The sequence below is a fragment of the Anastrepha ludens genome, chromosome 2, assembly GCF_028408465.1.
Source record: "Anastrepha ludens isolate Willacy chromosome 2, idAnaLude1.1, whole genome shotgun sequence".
NCBI lineage: Eukaryota > Metazoa > Arthropoda > Insecta > Diptera > Tephritidae > Anastrepha > Anastrepha ludens.
In genome coordinates, this window is record NC_071498.1 from 117917292 (window position 1) to 117940536 (window position 23245).

Sequence of the window (23245 nt, forward strand, 5' to 3'; positions counted from 1 at the left end):
GATGTAGTCAGTCCTCACCGAGGTTAACTGAGTTTGTCGCAATAATAGACTAGCGTGACCATAAGTTTTTTCTTTCCAGCGACCCGCTTCATTTAACCTAAATGCACTCATGGTTGCCGTCTTCTTTATATGTAGGTCTATTGGAATAACGTGTGTCAGTGCATTGAGAGCCTCTCTAGGACATGATCTGATTGCACCGACCGTTATTGCACAGGCTGATCTTTGTATTCTGCCGAGTAATTTGGTATTGTACTCTCTCTCTAGAGCTTTCCACCAAACTACCGAGCCATACGTTAAAATTGGTCGTATAACCGCCTTATACAGCCATAATGTATGCTTAGGTTGAAGACCCCATCTTCTTCCAAGCATACGTTTACAGGCATATAAAGCAATTTCTGCCTTCTTTCCCGTTCTTCGACTTTTAATATCCAGCTAAGTTTGGAGTCCAGAATTACTCCTAAGTACTTTGCACTGGTTGATAGTGACAGAGTTTGTCCGTTGATATTTGGTAGGGTGAAAGTTGGTACCTTGTATCTGGTGGTAAAAAGCATAAATTCTGTTTTACGCGGGTTTAAACTTAGCCCACATCCTGTGGCCCAAGAGTTAAGCTCGCCTAACGCCCTTTGGATGATCCCACTGATCGTATTTGGACACAGTCCTGACACCATTAGCACCACATCATCAGCGTACGCCACCACTTTTACCCCACCTCCGTCAAGTTTTATTAAGATTTTGCTGATCACACATAGCCAAAGAAGTGGAGATAATACTCCCCCTTGTGGAGTGCCCCCGTGGACCTTCTTGGTTATGTTGATATTACCCATATTAGCTTTGATGATCCCGGTTTCTAGCATGGAGATGACCCAGTTACTAACGCAACTGTCCACCTCCAGGTCTATCAACGCCCGTTGGATGGCATCTGTGCTAACATTGTTAAAGGCGCCTTCGATATCCAAAAATGCCGCCATGGTATAATGTTTGCTCTCTAGAGAGCCCTCTATAGTTCGGATTACCTCGTGAAGCGCTGTCTCCGTAGATTTGCCTTTAAGGTATGCGTGTTGTGCAGTTGATATACTAGAGCTCTCCAAAGAGCTTCTGAGGTGCATATCCAAAAGTCTTTCAAAGGTTTTTAACAGGAAAGACGAAAGACTGATTGGCCTGAAGTCCTTCGCTGATTCATGTCCTCTTCTACCTACTTTTGGTATGAAGACGACCTTGACTAGTTTCCAGCTATCTGGAATATGGCCTAAGTTTAAACACGCTTTAAAAATTTCCACTAGCCATGGTAGGATACAGTCCAAGGTTTCCTGTAACATCTTTGGAATGATCCCATCTGGCCCCGGAGATTTAAAGGGTGAGAAAGATTTGATTGCCCATGCAACTTTTTCTTTGGTAATAATTTCATTTGCAAGATGCTGTGGATTATATTGGCTCCGCCTAATGTTTCCCCTCTCACTTTCGTAAGCGCTGCATCCCGAAAAATGCGTGTTTAGCAGAAGCTCTAGCGATTCCTCTGCTGTAGCAGTCCAAGTTCCATCAGGTTTCTTGACCCAAAAAGCCATTGAGTGGTCTTTGGAAAGAACACGGCTGAGCCTAGCAGAATCCCTGGTGGATTCGATTGACGAGCTCCAGCTCTCTTTTTTGGCGGCCCTGATTGCCTTTTTGTACTGTCTCCGACTTTCTCTGTACAATTCCCATTTTCCCGTCGAGTAGCTGAGGTTAAACGTTGATCTAGATTTTTCCCTTAGTTTTAAGAGCTCACTGCTCCACCAAGGAGGGTGAGTTTTTTTGCTAAATTTTATGGGGCAGGACGTTTTGTAGGCCCTACTAAATGCCTTTTCCAGTGTTATGATCCTACTCTCAAGGTTTTCCGTGAGAGTGATTTGAGGGATAGGAATCTCTCCTAACCTATTGTTTACTGCATTTTTGAACCTCTTCCAGTTGGTTCTTAAAGGATTTCGATACGGTAGGGGCGGATCTACCTTAAGATCCAAATCGTAGAGGATCCAACTATGATCAGAAAAGGACCTTTTATTGGATACCCTCCAATTATCTACCCTTACTAAGCTATTTTCAGACAGTAGAGTAACATCAATCACTTCCTCCCATCCTCTGAAGTACTCCGTACTAGGAAAGGTGAAAGTGGGAGTGTTACCCCTGTTACATACCGATAAGTTAGTATTAATAATAAAATTATATAAAGACTTGCCTCGGTCGTTTGTCTCAGAGCTTCCCCACAACGCATGCCTCGCGTTGGCGTCGCATCCGAGTAGCAGGGTTTTGTTTCTGGTTCCTTCAAGCACAAGCCCACAAGCCTCCTCGGGCGGTGCTGGCCGATCATGTGCCATATAGATGGATGCAAGTGTGATGCTGACACCGTCAGCAGCTTCCACCTCAACGGCCGTCACATCCGGTGAACTGTATGATGGGATTAAAAATATGTTTAAGTGTTTTTTGGCTACAATACATGATCTAGGAATATTTTCAGCTGGGCCTTCCGTATGCCAAACCGAAGTTTATTTTCCACTTTTTGCAGTGGTTCAAGGCTCTCTTCTGTAATTTGAAGGAGGAACGACACGCTGTGCTTTTGCGGAGCCTCCACTTTGATGATCGACCAATCGGCCATCGGCACTGCGCGGTTGTGAGCGAATCAACTGATTGGCTTCAAACTCCATGTTTGGTATCCAGATGCGAGCCCTCGGCCTTCGTGGTATCTCACTTAGTTTGGGACAACCGCACCCTGATCTGAGATCTTGTGCTTCTTTGATGCCCTTTTGTTTTCGTCTTGCGAACGGTTACGTTTTTTGGCCTCTGTCTTTCGGGCGGTTTGGAATGCCAGATATTCGTCCACCACCTTTTGACACCTTGCCTTGTCAGCCTCATCTTTGGGATGAGCTTTACCTTCGGTCTCGTTCTTACGAATCCTGCCAAGGATAGCGAGAGACCTCTGGTAGAGCTTGTACCTTGATGGGCCTTTATTGGCGCGCTTTTGCCCCATGGCTTTAGCGGATGTTGTCGGTTCATTTTTTGTTGTTGGCGTGCTGTGGCCCACAGCTTTACCCTCAACTGCTTCCTGGCTAGAGGCCAGGAGCTCATCCTCCGTGGAAGATCCGATTCCCAGTTTGTCATGGGTGACCGATTGCTTGTCCTGTCGCTTAGTTTGTGTGTCCGTTTGTCTGTCTTGTGCTGTCAGTGCGTCCGTTTGTCTTTCCGTCACTTTGTCCGTCTGTTTCTCGCCGCTATCCGATTTTTGTTTTTTTGTTGGTTTCATTATTCTGGTTCGTACGGTCACCTGCCCCGCCTAAGGGGCTGCGCATGTCGCCATGCGCGGTGACCAAGGAGGAATTAGGGGAAATAACCGGTCGACCATGGCAGCGCCACATACCATGGCAAGGCCACCGTTACAACCTGAGACAGCCTTGTTTAGTCCCCCGGCTGCCAAACCCACCCAATAGGCACGGGTCGCATCACACCTTGGGTTGAGGGAGTTTTTTTTAACGAAGTTTACGTCTTCGGCCTGTGTGGTTCGCGGGAGACCTACTCTCCTACCTTCCATATCTGGGAGGTGTTCCCCTATCCACCACCTGGGGACGCGCCCTCTAGGGATAACAGGCTCCCCCAAGGGTGCTATACATAGCTGATAAAAATCTAAGTGATATCCATAACAAGGTACATGAGGACTTGAAAAATCTAGAAATATGGCTGTGCATGAATAAATTAAAGCTAAATACCGATAAAACTAAAATCATGATTCTCAACTCGAATGAAAATTTGCGATTACAAATTGGTTGTGAAAGCTTAGGTGAAGTTAGCACAATAAAATACTTAGGAGTCATAATCGATAAACAATTAAATTTCTATGAACATGCTGGTTATATATGCAATAAAATTAGTAAAAAGGTGGGATTTTTGAGCAGAATTAGAAAAAGACTGAGTTTTGATAATGCAGTAATGATTTTTAACACAATCATATTGCCACATTTTGATTACTGTGCAACTATTCTTTATATTTGCAATAATGATATTAAAAAAAGACTTCAAGTTTTGCAAAATAAAGCAATGCGTGTAATAATCAAGTGCAATATATACACATCAACGTCTTCTATGTTACAAATGTTAATGTGGTTGAATGTAAAGCAACGTTTGGCGTTAAGAGTCCTAGTTTTTGTGTTCAATGTAAAGCACAGTATGTTTCCTGAGTACCTCCAAGATGAGCTCGTCTATTTCAGAGATATTCAACCTTATAATTTGAGAAGAGCAAATGACTTCAGATTAGGAAGATTTAATAAGAGAAGCATTCAGAATTCAATAATGTATAATGGCTTAAAATTATTCAACACTTTACCTGATGTAATAAAAAATGAAAATAATTTGCTTCACTTTAGAAAACTTGTAGTGGATTTTATAAAATTAAATATAAATTAAATGAATTTGGAATTTTATATCATGTAAAATAATAATGTAAAATGAATTATAAATGTAAAAAGTTATATATAACTAATAAAGAAATAATATTAATAATAATAATAGTAATTCAAAAAGGAGATGAATTACTTGTTTGTGAAGAAGAAGAGTAAGCAAAACCACTTGAAAATACCAAACAGAAAAATCCTTTTCTTCCACCACGTCACCGGCATATATATACATATATAATTGACGCTTACATTCTTTTGTGGTTTTTGGCCAACCTTCCGGAGGGACCACTTTTAGAAAGACTTTATTCTTCATTTTGGTGTTTCATGGCATTCCAACCTTCGTCTTCCGAATGGTAGACACGCACCAACCCATTCGACTACGGCGGCGCTATATTAATTTGTGCACAGTTTAACACGCATTTGTTTAGTTTAAATCTTTCAAATACCATTATTGCCAAGCTATTCGTGAATTTTCACAAACATGTAATATCTCCTAATTTTGTTTGTTTCGTTCATTTGTTTTGTATCGGAAAAGAACCTGACGCCAGACTTGTCAAAATGACAAGAAATAAAGTAACTGTAAAATAAAGTAAAGTAAAGACGTCACCTTCAGTATTTAATTAGACTTGCATGCGCATAGGGTATTCAGTCGGACGTTAAACCAGCAGCAAGTGAGGCATTTTATTTGTATAAAACGAAACAAATTCGTAAAAGTATTATCTTGCGCTTTTGATGCAAAAATATTAACTATGCATGCAATTTAATAGAAAACTATTTCCGTAATAAATACGTACAGAAAAAAAATCTAAGAAAGGTCGACATAATAATGACTTTTTCCAGAAATTTCAGAAAATGTACTGATTAAATTTTATAACAGCTGCAGTTTTTATTTAAAAATTCATTCCATTAAATATTTTTTTAAGTACAAATATTTAGAATAATAATAAATCTAAACAGATAAAATTTATAAATTAGAGTACGGATGTATATATAATATTTCTAAAGTCACAGCTTAATTCCCAGCCATATTTAGAATCACATGGAACAGAAGATGTTTCATTATTTTCCTTAGCAGACGGATCCTGTATTTATTTAAAGTAGTTCCAGTATTAAATCAGAGAAGCTAAAAACTAACCTTTGCACTGTGGCAGAAATTACATTGCCTTTTTGTATCGACACCAATATTACATGAAAGCCCTAGTACTTAAGGATATAAAATGAATTAAATTGGTCAAAAGGTCTGGTTTATTTAAAAAAATAGGACTTATAATTAAACAGAAATAAGAGTTTAACTCCTTTTAAAAACCGGAAACCTAATAATTGACGGCTCATGCCATTATTGTTAAATTATTGTAAATATTCTTTTTCTTAATATTACAATAAATAAATTTCAAATTGTGCATATTTTTTTTATTGCAACAAATACTGCTACTGCTAGTACTACTGATTTGTCATAAAGGAATATTGGTATTGGTATCGGAAAATCAGGTAAAGACAGTTCGAATAATTACAAGGCAAAATTTATGCAGATACCGAAATGAAACACCCATATGGGTATTAATACTATCACCACATAGGTATCGACTACCGATATATCCAATATCGAAACAAAAGTATCGATACCAAGATTATATCAGTAGTATTGCATCATCTCTAATTGCACCATGGATTATTCCACGTGCCGTACTGAATTGTTTAAATTATAGTTTGCTTTCTTCTGAAATTGTTCATTCAATTCGTTTTTTTGATATAGTGCTAAAAGCTAAATAAAACAATCATGACTAAAGTAAAGAAGAACAAAAAGGCATTGTCGGACCAAGTGTATGCGAAGAAAAGTAATGCAGCAGTCAAAACAAATCCATTTGCAACTGCCAAACCGGCAACGTCAAAAAAATTAAATCCCTTCGAAGTTCACATAAACAAAGAAAAGTTCCAAATTCTTGGACGAACTTGTAAGCACGATAAAGGATTGCCAGGTGTATCTCGAGCCAAGGCTAATAAAAAACGCCAGGAGACACTTGCAGTAGAGTATCAAGACAAGCACAAAACAAATAAATTTCGTGATCGTAGAATAGGAAAATACCAAAACAGTGATCAACTGAGTGAAGACGTGATCAATGCACGTTTTGTAGCCGCAAGAGTAGAGCAACTTAATCAAAGTAAAGCATCAAGATTTAACTTGAACGACGACGAGGTTTTAACACATCGCGGCCAACGGTTAGAAGACATTGAACAGTTTCGAGATGAACGTTCTGACGATGAAGATTTGGATGATGAAAAATTGAATGGTTTGTAGTAGATAGATTTTGTAGAAGTCAAAGTCAATAATGTTGCGATTTAATTAGCGGAGTTCACTGAAGCTGCACAATTTGGTGGAGACCCTGCACTGGCAAAGGACCGACAGACTGCGATAGATGAAATGATTGCGGAACAAAAAAAGCGAAAAATAGAGATAGCAAAAGAAAAAGATGAAGTGCATAATTTAACAGAGAAACTGGATTCCAACTATAAGCAACTGCTTGGTCTGGTTGATAAATTATCAAAGAAGGAAATGCTAGCAAAACCAACACCGGACGATTACGACAAAGCTTTAAAAGAAATGATTTTTGAGCCTAGAGGTGTGGTTTCCGATAAACTATTGTCTGAAGAAGATTTGGCTAAGAAAGAAAAAGAAAGATTGGAAGAATTGGAAAGGGAACGTCTGAAGCGAATGCGGGGAGATGAAGTGGATACTACCCCAGTGCAATCGAATCACCGTTCAGCTGATGCACTAGATGATGGCTATTTCGGTTATGCAGTGGAAGAAGAAGATGAAACCCTGGCATATACTTTAGATGGTTTGTAAAAAAAGAAATGTTTATATTTTATTTAAAACACTCGTCATTTTTCTTTAAAGGCGAATTAGGAACGAAATTAGTTGAAAACGGTTCTAAAGAACTGGAGCAGGAACCTGTCGATGTCGATGATAATGAAGAAAATGAAAGCGGAGCTGAAGAAGATGAAAGCGGAGCTGAAGAAGACGAGAGTGGAACAGAAGAAGTGGAAAGGGAAGAAGGTTGTTCGGAAAATGGTCATGATTCGAACGCCGAAGAAGATGATGTGGATAATTTAAGCGATTTGAAAGATAGTGAATCTGAGTCGGATAATGACGAAGCTGAAAACAAAATAACAGCACAAAGTAATATACAAAAAAAGACGGCTGGCCCGAAAAATACAAAACTACCGAAATCGGATTTGGAGGAGTATCCAGATTTGCCCTATACAATGGATATTCCAAATAACTACGATGAATTCAATAAACTACTGAATAAACGCAACCACAAGGAGATGGGCGTAATTGTTGAGCGACTAATAAAATGTAATCACCCAAAGCTTGATGGCATAAACAACAAAGAAAAAATGGAGAAACTGTTTGCATATTTATTGCAATTTTTAAATGAAATATTCACTGACGCCACACAAGACGATATCAAAACACAATTTCAAATATTAAATGTACTTAATCCTCACATGTACGATCTAGTCCATATGAATCCCGAAAAAATGTTGAATACGATGTTAGAAGTTATCAAGGAAAAGTACACTATTTATCGTAAAAACATTAAATTGTTCCCTCCACTCGAAACTCTCATTTTTTTCAAACTTGTATCAAACTACTGCAGTACTTCAGACTTCAGGCACGCTATTGTCACACCTTGTTTCATATTCATACAACACATTTTGTCAAAGGCGCGCGTAAGAACGAGACAGGATATCGCCGGTGGCCTATTTTTGGTGACAATCTATTTCGAATTTTCTCGATTGTCAAAGCGATTTTTGCCAGCAGCACTTAACTATTTACTTGGCATTGTGTATCTGAGTATACCGAAGCGACCTGTGGAAGTATTAAAAATATTGCCACCTTTTCCGAACACTGCCCCCATGAATAAGTTATTGGCAATCGCAGAAATCAATGATAAAGAAACGGTAAAAGAAGAGTTGTTGCAATCGGAAGACTTGGTTTTAACGACATTTTCTGTAGATTTTAAGATACGAGCATTAAATATGGCGCTCAAGATGATAAAAGACATTATTTCAAATCTAGAAGAAAACATTGGTTCAAACTATTTTGCATTACCGTTTTTGGAATTGTTCGAACGTCTTTCAGTAGATGTTTACCCGGAATTTGTGCGGGACAATTTTACGGCAGCCAAAATTGTTTTAGAACGTGTCTCCAAGAAAAAATTAACTAAAATTGTACCACCTGAAAAAAAGCCAAAAGCGCTGCGCCTGCTTGAGCCGCGAATTGAAGTGATTTATGATGACAAACGCCGGCCACGTTTAACAAAGGAAAAGGAGGAGAGAGTCAAATTAGTTCATAAATTACGACGCGAAACTAAAGGAGCTATTCGGGAGATACGCAAGGACACTGAATTCTTGCAAAAGATGCGTATACAACAACAAATCCGGAGGTATGTTAATTGGATTTCATTGGAAATATTTATGTCTATATATATTTTTTATTAACAATATTTTCTCTTTACAGTGACATGGAACGGAAGGAGAAAGTCAAACGCATTTACCAAGAAGCCTCAGTGCAGCAAGGTGAACTCAATGAGTTAGATCGGCTTAAGAAGCGAAAAAAGTTTTAGGGATGCAAAACGCAATTGTACAGCTATATTTTTAGGATTTTTATACTTGTGCAAACTAGTGCCCTAGGGCATTGAAACTTTGCACATATAACAGTTGTTTATAACAGCATAACGAAATCGAGATAAATATAGACATATCTACACTGGAATGTTCCCAATTATGAGATGATTTGGCTGTTTATTTGTTCATGCGAGCTATAATTCAAGAAAATATCTAAAAATTACAGCCACTAAGCACTTAACGCTAATTTTAATTTTTAGTTAGATATGTAGAAAAGCTAATTTTCCAAAGTACGGAAACGATTATAAAAAAAAAAAAAAACGGCATGACCCCGCCCACTTTTAACCTGCTGCCAGTAAAAAAATTTTGTCACAACGTCAATGAACTGAGTATGTGGCTTCCGCAGAATAAATGTATGTATAAAAAACAACTATAGTAGAATTTAAAGGTTTTTGTTGTTGTTTATTACGTTTATAATATTTGTGTTGAATAGCATTAAAAAAATCATATTGCGTTAAATGTTGTTAAAAAGAATTTTGCCACATCACGGCACCTAATAGCCAAACAGAGCGCATTTAAAGACGCCTCAGGAGTCTCATGTACCCATGTGCATTGACGGGCTAGTTAAGCAAATCCCTCCAAAACCGCTTCCAAATTATGCACTAGGCTTTGTACATATTGAACCTTTGCCTTAGTACGCCCGATATTGAAAATTATTCATATTAGTCGGCATCTACGTTAACCCCCTATGCAACAAAAATTTTGAAAGTGGAACGAATAAAACAGGTCACCCAAAAAGGGTGTAAGCGCCAATTATGTATGTATGTATGTATGTAATCGACTGTGTTACTAAATTATTTCCAAAAATATAATACACGGGTGAAGGAAAATGGGCGTGAAAATTACGCAAAAAGGAAAAGCGTTGATTTTACAATTTTTAGTAGTTTGAGGTAATTTGTAAAATTTTATTATTTCATGTGTGTGACATATCTGAAAAAGTATTTAATGGCTATTTGTCATGTTAATTGTTTATTATTAGTTATTTAATTTTTTCTCCTTTACCGGCCGTATATGCTACAATCTAGCAAACAATTTTTCAACAATTTGCCTTAAACAAAAACTAAAACTGTTATTGTTATTTTTTGTTGGCATTTACACTCGCCATAAATGTTTGTTGAATGCGGCTGGAGTCAGAGTCCCTATCGGTATATAAATCCGGCTCGTTTCGGTAACGTAGAACCGATTGTCGTGGGGACAAAGGTAAAATATTAATATTAGTTGCCTGAGAATTCCCGACATCTTAACGTGGCTGCTTCCACCGCCCCGGCAACGGCTGCACGAAAGCCTATTTTTGAAATAATAAGTAACTATCAATTATTCGCAAACATAAATTAAGTGAAATACCTGCTGCTTCTAAAACCTTTAGCGCCGCAGCAGTTGATCCCGCTGGGCTTGTGACATTATCCTTCAATATGCCCGGATGTTCTTTAGTATCACGTACCAATTGCCCAGAACCTAGAACAGTTTGTGCGGCAAGGCGATAAGCCAAATCGCGCGGCAAACCCATTCGAACTCCACCGTCCGCTAACGCTTCAATCATGACAAATATATAAGCTGGTCCACTGCCGCTCAAAGCTGTGATGGGATCAAACATGTACTCGGGAACTTCTTCACACGTACCAATCGCTTCCAATAGTGACTTTGTTAATTGACCATCCTTTTGGCTTGCTTTAGTACCGCGCGCGTACACTGAGCATGCAGATTTTACAAGAGCTGGAGTATTGGGCATGGCGCGTATTATTCGTGCGCTGGAGGAAAGTTTCTGCATTTATTGAAGAGAGCATTTCAAATGTAAAATCTATGTATATAAAATCTATACTATTAGTGCATACCTCTTCTAACATCTTTATGGTTATACCCATGGCTATTGAGATAAACAATTTGTCATTACTCAACGGCTTTATTTCAGGTAAGACAACGGGCACCACCTGTGGCTTAACTGATATGAATACAATATCTGATTTTTCCACTACTGGTTCGTTTTTTACAACAGTTTCAACACCAATTTGCTATCATGTAAAAATTGTACTTAGTGAATAATATATGTAAGTATTTAAGTACAAACATAGGTACAAGTATAACTAAAAACATGTATGTCGTTACCTCGAACTGCTTAAGGCTTTGTGTGTCGTCTGGATGTACGCTGGCTATCACATTCTCAGATTTTGCAAGACCTCGAAGGAGTAAACAATAATATGTGAATATATTTTCTTAAAAGGCTTCTATAACTTTGACTTGCCAGCCGAGAGGAAACCTTTCACCATAGCTAGTGCCATTTTTCCACCACCTATTACTCCGATTCTGCCAACTTGATTCATATTTGTTGTGAATTATTTAACACCAATACAGCAAGTTTTTTTTTTTTTTTTGAATGCTCACTTTCGATCTGTACAGCTCTATAGCCAGACATTAATTAAACACTTATCAGCACGAAAACTCTGGATGAGTGAGAAACGTCTGATAAGGAACTGCATGATAAGCCGAGTACTTTGGCCATTAGCCAAACAAACTGTTGCTCTTGATATCCGTTTTGCGTCTCTATTTAAGTAAATGATCGGGGGCAAATAAAAATACGTCAACTTAAATTGTAGTGATTGTATTCTATGTATTGTACGAGTACTGTAAGTAAATTGTACTCAAACAGAAGATTTGGTTGATAAGCATCAAATAAGAATAATTGGCAAGTGTTTTGAATTGAAGCGTCGCGAAGTGAGAAGCGGTGACGTATCACATAAACTGTATGAATTTGTTTATATATTTATATTTTTGCACGAAACATATAATGGAAAGCAATCCGAAAAATCTGGACCTATGTACATGCATAGATATGTATGTATGTATTGAGAAAATCTCTATCAGTCTTCATGAAAAGTTTAAAAGTTCGTTGATTGGGATTTGATGTTAAATTAAACAAAAACAAAAATCAGATCTGTTGATCTTATTTAATAATAAAATAAATAATAATAAAAAGGAAGACGAAATTCGGTTCGGATCGAACTTTATATGCCAGCGCACATTTTAGTAAAATTTCAGTTTCTGGCCAACCGTTAACTTTGGAATCAAATAAACTCATAGCTAATGAGAGTTATAGTAGCGGCATATGAGAGAGGGACGGAAATTCAATCTTACTATATAAAAATGGGCATGGTCTTTATCCGATCTCAATAGTTTTTGTTAAAACTATCCGATCTTGGCATTTATGTACGCAAAACTCCAACAAAGTAAGGAGTATTAAGAGAGTAAAGTAATGAGAGTTGATAGTCTGCTGGACAAATTTTTAGCTGCAGGAATTCGCCCCAGCAGAAGAAACAGCTACAATCTAAACAAATCAGAAAATTAAATGTAGCTTTCGATTGGGAAGAAGTAAGCAAATCTACTCTGAACTCTACGGAATGTGCCTGGAAAACGCAGTGTGTCCGGGCTTTTTTTAAATTTATCTGCTTCTAGTTCTAAATGTAAAACAAAAACAAACTATCAGTTCTTACTAGTTTTCTGTTCGTTTACTATTTTGAGTATTTTTTTCTATTAGAAAGATCAGATAGCTACTCGCAAGATAATATTTACTGGAACTCCAACGGAACAAACCTTATAATTATGAGGGGTCTAAATGAGGTGGGGACCAAACATGTACCAAGTTTTGATGAGTTTGGTCCGCGTGGCACCGCCCTTTTGTCAAAATTGTAGATGTATCATATATCTTTGGGGTTATAATTTGTTCTGAATTTCAGTAATTTTACTTCGTTTATAATATACATATCAAGTTTTTTGCTTCTTTGAAAATTACCGTTACATGGCAGGTAGGAGTGCTTATTGACTGATTTCACCCATATTTAATACCGACCTACCTCGGGATAATTTTTAGTATTTGTATTAATTTATAAGTGAAATGTGTTAATTTCATCATTCTGACATCTTAGTTTTTGCTAACCTCTGCTATAAACAAACCGTTGCACACTTGTTGCGCCAGCAAATCAGCTGATTCCTTCAATTCGCTGAAAGCCGAATAGCGGTTTGATGTTGGCGGCACCGTTAATAAATAAATAAATATATAAAATAAAGGGATGTTGTTGCTATTATTCTATACCCGACAGAACCAGTTTTATGAATTTATTCAGCAACCTCTGAACTGTCTACTCATTCGGACGATTTTTCCACCAATCACGATTTTATTCTTAAAGATCGATCATTTTCATAATAAATTTCAATAATTTTAACGCGTTGATCTATCGTGTGTAGCTGTATAGTTGAAAAATATCAATAATGACATAAAAAGAGGTACCGTTCAGGAATTATTCACTACTGACATCTAGGCGTCATTTTTGAAAGACCCTTTAATTCTATCAGCGCCTTTTAGCTTTTTCTTATTGTAGGTAAATAGAAAGGATACGATAATACAATCTTTGTTGCGAAATCTTAGTTTAAACTTGCTCTTTAGCACTGAAGCTAGGGCCTGGAGCCAGTGTGCTCATTAAGTTATATTTATTTCCTATAAATAATATAATATATATAATAATATATATAATATTTATTTCCTATAAATAATAATAATAATAATAATAAACTTGCTTTTTTCTCTATACCCGATATTCACAGTAAATAATAGTAATAAAAAGTTAAGAACATAGATGAGATGGGAAGCTGCCAAAAGATATTACGAAAGGTGATTCTAGAGTTACTTAACGAATTATTTAGAGAGGGAATTACGTGTCGTGGAAACATAATATTATATTAGTGTACTCCATTACCGTCATGTACTAGATATCTGTACTACTTGAAAGTATCGATGATACAAAATTATCGGAGAGAAGTATTTAATACTTAAAGAGCCTATACACCAAGGATGATAGGTAACAAGATTTGGGCATTAGAGCAAAAATATGTTACAATATAGCGAGCTTCACAGCACCACTTTGGCATCGCTCTTTGCATCTGTAGGTATTCAGACGGAAACGAAGTAACATGAGCAGTTGCAAGTTGATATTTTCTTAAATGACCAACACAATCTTTTCCGAACTTGATTGTAAGCAAACCATTGTATATCCCTTATTACATAAACAAATCTGCTGATTACTTTAAATTTGTTGAGAGCCGATTAACATTGATGTTGACCACACTTTTGCATATTGTGCATCGCGGACTACACCAGTATGGATTAGTTTATGATTATGGATTTGCCGGTTTAGTTTAGGCCTAATAGCATTGCATAAAAAATTTTTGTAAATCCTCATTTAACATCAAATTTACTTCTGAAATAAAAGCTTTACGACTTTACTTTTTATTTGTCGGCAACCAATTAAAAAAGGCTATGCAGCCAAAATAAAAACGAAAAACAAAATGATCTGTACAATGAGCAAAACGAACAGATTGGATAATAAGTTGATTAACGCAATGACAAAATTTGTGTCAATTAAATGTATCAAATAGAAATATGTCATATAGTTGCTGCGTTTGATAACAAAATTAGCTATGAAAGCGTAAGCAAAAATTTCTCATAAGGAGAAGGAAAAGCAAAAAAAATAAAAAAAATAAGCGAACGGAAAATTCACCATCATTTGCAAAAACATATCAACTGAGTTTGTTTACAAACTTTTACTTTAAACTTTTCAAACCAGCGCACGGGTGCTCTGATTCCACAAAACATTAATTTGTTTGCTTTTATTTTTGCGATGGATAGTTTTTGTTGACAAAATTTCTGAAGCATAAAATTAACCATTCTCCAGTATCAACCGTTTTGCTCTCTTAATTTTTGATTGATGGATAATATTTGGATGTTAATGAACGCGTACTAGCAACAATTAGAAATTACTATTACAAATTTTTGTGTTATCGACCACGACTATTAATTTCACTTTGCTCAATACATTTTGTTACAATGTTATCGATAATTCTTGAGTGTAACCTCTGACTAGAAATAAAAGAATACTATATTTGTTGATTTTAAAGGTTGCGGAAAATATTTAACTAAAGAGTAACTAAAACCTGCACTGCCAGTCATAAGTAAATAATTGGATCAATACGGTTAAAAACGATTTATTAAATTGGCATCTACTGGAAGCAAGAGACAATTTCCCATTTTTGGGGGACACATCATCGTTTTTTGTGTTGATTGCCTGAGTTCCTACAAGCGGGATCGGGGTGGAGGAGACGCCGGAAGTGAAAAGTAGCTGATAATTGTTTTGAAAAGGTAGAACAGAAATTCCAAATGTATATAATTTCATTTCTATCATCAACAAAGATATAAAAATTGTTAGTAAACGTTTAAGCAACGCCAAGGTCAAGTTTGCTTTAGTCAAGCTTTAGGTCAAGAGCAAGTTCAAAATTAGTTAAACAATTAAGGAACATCAGTTACAGAAGTATTGAATGTGAAATTCATGTCACAATTACACAACAAATGTTTCGGTGTGGAGAAATGTCGTTGTAACTATTTACATATGAATTATTGGCTGTGGCTGTTTGTTGACAAATACAAGACTACACAGCTGATAGATGCAGAGCATGGGAAAAGTAAATATGCATTACTGACTGACAATACATCATGTATAGTCTGGTATACAATAGTAGAGAGCTTTGGATTTTTGTTGCACTTGGGTGGCTAAACTATTCAAATGCTAAGTTAACTTTTCACCGCACAAATATACCAAAATACAAATACATAATGTGGAATGCAATTACATAGTTTAATTTTGAAAAACAGAATATTATAAAACTAAGCTTATTTTTCAATGGTTAAACACATTTATTCTGTTAGGGAGGCTTTTGCTTTGACGAAAATGACTTCTACGAAACCCCGAAAACAGCCAACAGCCATATCCCGAATGAAGCAAGATTATATGCGACTGAAGCGTGACCCTTTGCCATATATCACAGCAGAGCCTTTACCTAACAACATCCTTGAGTGGCATTATGTGGTAAAAGGACCTGCTAATACACCCTACTATGGAGGCTACTATCATGGAACTTTGCTTTTTCCGAGAGAATTTCCTTTTAAACCGCCATCAATTTACATGTTGACACCAAATGGTAGATTTAAGACCAATACACGTCTCTGCCTTAGCATTTCAGGTTAGTAATTTTGTAGATTTATTTTTTCCCATTATTAATTTAACTTTCATCTATAGATTTCCATCCTGATACGTGGAATCCAACATGGTGCGTCGGAACTATTTTGACTGGATTACTTAGCTTTATGGTAGGTTCAACTAGATTTATTGATATACCCATTTGTTTCTACATCAATTTTTGCATAATTGAATAGCTTGAAACGACTCCCACCCTTGGTTCAATAGAGACAACGACCTATGAGAAGCAGAGTTATGCCAGAAAGTCTTTGGAATTTAATTTGAAAGATCCACTGTTCAATGAATTATTTCCTGAAGTGTGTGAAGAAATTAATAAGCTTTTGCAGGACGAAAAAGAAAAACAGGCTCTTTTAAATGCGCAGTCATCTCGTAGTGGCGATAAAAATGGTATACCTGCAATAAATAATGGATCTTGTGCTAATGAAACTGAAGGAGACCTGCAAGCGAAGTCAAACGTAAGCACCAAAAAAACTAGGTCACTCGTAAATTGGCCTGCGTTATATTCAAATTTAGTGATTGCAATAAGTTTTGCAATTTTCGCGCTAATAGTGAATTATGTGATCAAAAATCTGAATCAGGAATAAAATTGTAGAAAGTCTTTATCGTTGCAGCCGCTAAGCACTAACCACTAAAATGCGATGTGTCTCTCATTGATATGTGTATATGTAATGTTAGTGTACATAGAATACCGTAAAAATGTAACTTAAAATGCAGTATAAGAAATTAATAGATTTCATTTGTACAGTAAAGAAAATACAAATATTTAAATACTTTCACAATTATACTCTCGTTTCTGCAGTTGATTTATTTGTTCGCCAAAAATTTTGTTTTCATGTTAAAGCTGCTGCTCCATCTATTTGGGCTGGGATATTAGGCTTCCGGGGGGATTGGCTTTTAAAATGAGTCAATTTATATATTATTTAGAGGTAGCAACCATTTGCAAAGTCGAAGAATTACGACAATTTCTTTCTTTTCTTATTCGTGTTTGTGCAGTTTTGTATGCTATACATATTTTCGGTTTAAGTCTATTTCAAACTCTGATCAGATTAGTCTTATACAAGTATTTCCCCAATAACCAATGAGAAATGAGAAATTGTAAGAGAAAAGAGTAAATTAAAACCGAATACTTGTAATGAAATATAACTTTAACGCTTTTCTCACGTCATCAATTAAGGAAATAATTTTATGTCAACTGAATTAAATTAAATGATTTATTTTTCGGAAGATTTGTAGGGGGGGAATTGCTGAATATATGTATATACACATAAGGTCATTAAAATAGGTACCTCTACGTTCATACGGAAAATGAAAGTTTTTGAAAATGATAATAAAAAATTTTCAATTGTATGCAGTTTTTATTTCATAGAATAATAAAATAAATACAAGTGATAATTCAAGAACCTTTTAAAACTTAAACTCGTGACAATAGGAAATATTCATGTGGTTGCTAAAAAGTGTACGAAATTGAAATAGATACGATACAAAATAAACTTAGTGATTTTATTAAAAATGCCATTTAAATTATCGAAATTTATTCAATAACCACTGAGTCCACCGTGATTCTTAGTGACTTTTTTCGTATTTTGGTATTGCTGGCATGATATTGATAATCCTATGGCAGGTTTCAGTAGAAGTGGAATACCATAGCTAGTTGACTTTTTCCCATACTTCCTTATTATTTTCGAACTTTTCCTTCCCGATTCCCTTCTTTAAATCTTTCCAATCGTTTTCAAATGTGGGTGATTGGGTTGGCCAATCCATTAAAAAAACATTATTTTGTAAATCATGCGGTATCCCGCTTACATCGGCTAAATTCTTCGCGAAGACGATTTAAACACACAACGGCAGTAGACCTTATGGAAAGCGAGTAGCGATCATTTTCTAAAATGCTTTCTTAAAACAAGTGGACTATAGTTGGAAAATTGAGAGTATTTTCAGGATTTTTTTTTTACAATAACACAAAATGAAAAACGATATTTAAATTTTTTATGCTTTTTATTTAAATTCTTTTACATACGGGGCGGGGTTTTGAATTTGACACTCTAAAAATCCGTTGTTTTTAGGCTTTTAACTAAAAGAGAGGTTGTCTGTAAAGTCGGTTTACTGACGATAGGTTAACGTGACAACGTCAAAAGAAAATACTGATGGAATGGTTGCATTTTTCAAAAGAAAATTTAAATTTTATTTGTTTGATAGATATTTTGTATGGATATAGAGAAGGAGGTAAATGGAATCGCAATGGAATTGATCAAGTTACATTTACACAAACGTGAAAAATTACGAAACTTTTATCAAATTCTTGAAAGATATGTTCAATTTCGATTGTGCATCATGACTTTTTCAAGACACATTACACTCGACACACCCTTTCATTTCCTACTTTTCCTATCATCGTCCTATTCTCAACAGAGAAATGGTTCATTACCATGCACATAGGAAGAAGGCATATGCAAATACAAATATGTGAATTTATATACATATGCGCATATACATACATATGTACATATAAATGCTAACTCAAGTAGGAGAGAGCCAGATGTCGAACGCGGGGGCCGATTGTGCCTCTTTATCGTTCGTTCCATGCTCTCGCTTGCTGTTCAAGCAAGGTAACGACGCATGAGCACGATAACGCCGCATTTTTTGGTGCGTGCAGCCGGCTACATCGAATTATAAGACGTTATCACGTCAAAAATACGAAATAGTTGAAATAATAATATGATTCTAGTACGGGCGATAGCCATTGATGTTGTGAACAGCATATTAAAATTTCAGACGATTCGGTTGAACAGTTTTTTTTTAAACACCTTGCCGAAAAAAATCGTTTCGAGATAAATGAGTTTAAAGTTTGAGATACGGGAGCGCGCGGGCCGCTCTCTACCTAGATAATGGGCTGTAGAAGCTATAATATTGGGAGTTTTCGCCATAGATAATGTTTCCGCATGAAAATTCCACGGTATATTCTTAAGAGACTATACTTTCGAAATATTGAAAAAACAATAAAACGATTTTTTTAATTTCTAAACCACAGGGTCCGCTTAACAGTATACTTTTAGATATACTACATAGTTGCAATTGCACAACGCTTCTAAAAATAAATTAAACTCATAATAAGAAAAAATTAAAAAATGTGTGAAAACATTAAGGCGCACACCGCAAATTGGAGGAGTTCGGTCAACAAGTATTAATCTTTCGAACAATATAAATATATAATAATATAATAAGTAATAAATTGTAAATTTACACCCGTCTAGTAACAATAACAGTATTTAATTAAGCCTTTACATTTATGAAATATTGAATTTTAAATATTTACAGTTACATATATGACATCTTGCTTTGCATCGACTTTTGTTGAAGTTAAATTCATTAAACAATTTCTAACATATTTTCGACTCTTCTTTTATTAGGAAAATTAACGAACTTCTTCTATTGGGAATCATCCCAGTAATTCACTCAAGGCAATTTATAACAACCCTGCATACATTTGTGTATTAAAGCACCTGACGCTTTATCGATAAGTGACGTTCGTGGAATCGGTTTTGATGACATATCCACAACGAAGAAAAAACAATTGCATTTTCAATCTGACAACATGAAAATTGCTTTTGTAAATATATAGTGCTAACAGAAAATAACTCCAACAATAAATAATAAGCCAAGTTACTGTAGTCGCTCATAATAACAACCTAATTTTATCCTCTGCGAATTATCGATTAGGGTAAGATTTTTGTTGTTCAGAAAACGAGTCGCAGAGCGAATCACAAAAAGGTAAATTAATAACAGTTTACTTCAGTGAATGGTAAGTAGCATTAAGGGGAATATGTAAAATATAGTCAGCAGAAATTAGCTGCGCAATAGTCGCAAGGTCGAGCCTAGCAATGTTGTGGCCAAGTGCAGGGACCCTGCTCCGATTTCTTGTCTATGCCAAAGTGGTGTCAGCTAAAGCAAATGAGTCTAAGCTAATGTTTTAAAGAAAGTGAAAGCTATAATCTTATCAGCAAAATTTGCGGTGAAAGCGTATAATACCTATATAATGCAAAACTAATGCAATTTAGAACTTGACAGCGCTTGCTAATATTAAAATAGTTTAGAAGCTTTGACATTTTTTTTACAATTACTTAAAAAAAATCTCTTTCAGGCCAGGTCGACATACTTGAGGTTGCGCAGAAATGACATCCACAACGAAACCTCGAAAACAACCAACTGCTATTTCGCGGATGAAACAAGACTATATGCGGCTGAAACGTGATCCCTTGCCATACATAACCGCCGAACCATTGCCGAGCAACATACTTGAGTGGCATTATGTTGTAAAAGGACCAGCAAATTCACCATACCAGGGCGGATACTATCATGGTACTTTGCTGTTTCCGCGCGAGTTCCCTTTCAAACCGCCCTCCATTTATATGTTGACACCTAACGGACGCTTTAAGACCAATACGAGACTTTGTCTGAGCATATCTGGTATATTATTAATTATTAAATTGAAATATTTCCTATATAATCTTCTATTACAGATTTTCATCCTGATACTTGGAATCCCACGTGGTGTGTTGGCACTATACTCACAGGCTTATTAAGCTTTATGGTATGCAACTATTTATACTAGTGCTCTAGATATTTGGGTAACGAGCAGTGCGAGCAGCTCCATACTCACTTGAACTCATTGCTCAGCTGCTGAAATGTTTGTTCGAAAATTTCGAGCTTCTGAACAATTTGATAAAATGTGAATTTTATTTGTAAGCATTTCTTTAGCATTCCAACCAAGTTGGCGCTGTGTTTCAATAATTTAAAAAAAGTACCTGCAAAAAAGTCAAACAAATCAAAACAAGCATCCTTCGAATTACTCGAAAAATTCGATATATTTGAGCTCACGCTTGAAATCTTCCGAGCAGTGAACATCGAACGCGAACTCGTTACTCATACCCGTACAAGAACTCTAATTCATACCTCAAAATGACTATCAGGCATTAATAGGATATCTGTATTTTAAATCCAATTGCAGTTAGAGACAACACCGACACTTGGTTCAATCGAATCGACACAATATGAGAAGCAGCAATATGCAAAAAAATCGCTTGCATTCAATTTAAAAAATCAACAGTTTCGTGAATTATTCCCTGAAATTTGTGAGGAAATCAACAAACTCTTAGAAGACGAACAGATTTCACTGACAACGGCGAATGGTGATTGCAGAACAAATAGTAATAGTGAAACAATCAATGGTGAATTAAGTGGGCGAGATGGCAATGCAGATAACGCACAAAATAAGGGAAGTGGCTCAAACAGTACACCGAACTCTTTATTCAATTGGCAGTCGATTTATTCAAATTTAATAATTTTAATAAGCTTTGCAATATTTGCGCTAATGGTAAATTATGTGATCAAGAATATAAACCAAGAATAAAAATCTATGTAGAAAAACTTACCATTACCCAATTCCACACCTATAATGCCCCTTGATATATAGGCGAGTTATTAAAATTGTATTTCATTCCTCTACAATACATAAAAATATATATGTATGTGTATTAAATATAATATTGTATTATAAATAATACAACGCTAGAATATAAATTAAGCAATAAACTTTTATTTGTAAATATTAGCATCTTGAGAAGTTGTTTGCACTGAAATGTAAAAAAATTACGCTAACTGCTAATCAAAGAAATAAAACTGCATTGACTATATATTTAGCCAATGAATAAAATATACACAATTTTTATAGGCTAGGATGCACACACTTACTTTATTTAATTAGGAGTACCAGAAAAACTAAACTACATATTTGTAAAAGGATTCCAAAGAATCCACGAAGCGATTTTTTTGAAAATGGCAAACCAATTTCGACATATTTTTAAATTCTATTGAACTCAAGGCTCAGTAAGAAATTTCTACTAGGGTGCCACCGGGGGCATCACCCCTGCAGACATTTGCTAGAGTTTGTGCCTCCTCCCAGCCATGTCAGGCGGCATCCTTTCAACTACACTGACGAGATCCAGGACAAAACCCAACTACAACTTCTGGACCGGACAGTACATGAAAAATAAAAATAAGGTGTTTGGCCGGGCTCCTCCTTCTATTTTAGGCGTGCGCCTTGATGTTGTTCCACAAATGGAGGGCCCTACAGTTTTAAGCCGACTCCGAACGGCTAGTTCTTTATGAGGAGCTTTTTCGTGGCAGAAATACACTTGGAGTTTGCCATTGGTGACCGAAAGGCGACCGCTATTAGAAAAAACTGTTTATATTATTTTGATGTTTCATGCACGGAGATTCGAACCTACGTTCTCTCTGAATTCGAAATGGTAGTCACGCACCAACCCATTCGGCTACGGCAGCAGGCATTAAAATTCGTTAAACGACATTTATTAGGAGATCCTTGGTAAATTCCCGATTCTTGAATGTCGTTATCAGAGTCCAACTACCACCTATCTCAGATGAAGAGTTTCATCTGTTTCGCGGACCCGCCTAACTTTGGCTCAATTACGTTCTGGATATTGTAGTTTGTTAAACTCCTACTTATCCAGAATAGACGCCTACACACTCAATATAGGGTATATTCAATAACGCATTATAATGCGCAACGTACTTTTGCAGCGTTGGCAATGCGTTCAGAAATGCAAATATGGCAGTACTGCAAATGCATCGCGTTCGAAAACGCCATTTTTGTATCAAACGTCGCGCATTATTTGCAGGAAAAATTTTAATACTGCCAATCTATCAATTGCAACACTTGTCACATTGGCAGTGTTTCCAGCGCTGCAATTACTGCGCATTTATAATGCGTTTCTGAATATACCCATATGTCAATCATGTGAAGGCAAACCGCACGTCACTAACCACCTATTCACACGCCCCATCAAATCTACTCACCTCTGGACTCAACCTGCACGTTTTTTGGGTCTGCTGTTGTTCCTTCGGAGTGCGTCTGATTCGATCCTCTTGATTCAAATGATTTCCGGGTCACCATTAGATAAATTCAATGAGTTCACTTAAAGGCAAATCTACGGAGACAGCGCTTCACGAGGTAATCCGAACAATAGAAGGTTCTCTAGAGAA

The 23245-nt window shown here is 36.2% G+C and overlaps 4 protein-coding genes across 6 annotated transcripts; 3 read left to right on the forward strand and 1 right to left on the reverse strand.

Annotated features, from left to right (window-relative positions):
• The first annotated feature begins 6065 nt into the window (after positions 1-6065).
• LOC128855190 (nucleolar protein 14 homolog) lies at positions 6066-9380 on the forward strand. The gene is made up of 4 exons (XM_054089900.1): positions 6066-6703; positions 6761-7252; positions 7312-8866; positions 8941-9380. The coding sequence occupies exons 1-4, from the start codon at positions 6193-6195 to the stop codon at positions 9044-9046; spliced, it is 2664 nt and encodes an 887-aa protein (XP_053945875.1). The 5' UTR covers positions 6066-6192; the 3' UTR covers positions 9047-9380.
• Positions 9381-9982: 602 nt separating this feature from the next.
• On the reverse strand, positions 9983-11778 carry LOC128855191 (pyrroline-5-carboxylate reductase 1, mitochondrial). The gene is made up of 5 exons (XM_054089901.1): positions 11347-11778; positions 11211-11281; positions 10940-11116; positions 10452-10869; positions 9983-10392 (listed from the first exon to the last, which is right to left on the reverse strand). Exons 1-5 carry the CDS (start codon positions 11423-11425, stop codon positions 10322-10324), a joined length of 816 nt encoding a protein of 271 aa, XP_053945876.1. The 5' UTR covers positions 11426-11778; the 3' UTR covers positions 9983-10321.
• Positions 11779-14977: 3199 nt separating this feature from the next.
• On the forward strand, positions 14978-16970 carry LOC128859144 (ubiquitin-conjugating enzyme E2 J2-like). Its single transcript, XM_054095904.1, has 4 exons — positions 14978-15291; positions 15856-16169; positions 16226-16296; positions 16363-16970. Exons 2-4 carry the CDS (start codon positions 15878-15880, stop codon positions 16768-16770), a joined length of 771 nt encoding a protein of 256 aa, XP_053951879.1. The 5' UTR covers positions 14978-15291; positions 15856-15877; the 3' UTR covers positions 16771-16970.
• Positions 16971-19707: 2737 nt separating this feature from the next.
• Positions 19708-21883, forward strand: LOC128859156 (ubiquitin-conjugating enzyme E2 J2-like). Of its 3 annotated transcripts, none has more exons than XM_054095922.1 (4): positions 19708-19985; positions 20325-20650; positions 20704-20774; positions 21192-21883. In XM_054095922.1, exons 2-4 carry the CDS (start codon positions 20356-20358, stop codon positions 21591-21593), a joined length of 768 nt encoding a protein of 255 aa, XP_053951897.1. In that variant the 5' UTR covers positions 19708-19985; positions 20325-20355; the 3' UTR covers positions 21594-21883. The 3 variants fall into 3 exon arrangements, with proteins under 3 accessions (XP_053951897.1, XP_053951906.1, XP_053951889.1); XM_054095931.1 differs by having other exon boundaries at positions 19708-19904; XM_054095914.1 differs by having other exon boundaries at positions 19709-19954.
• Positions 21884-23245: the final 1362 nt, after the last annotated feature.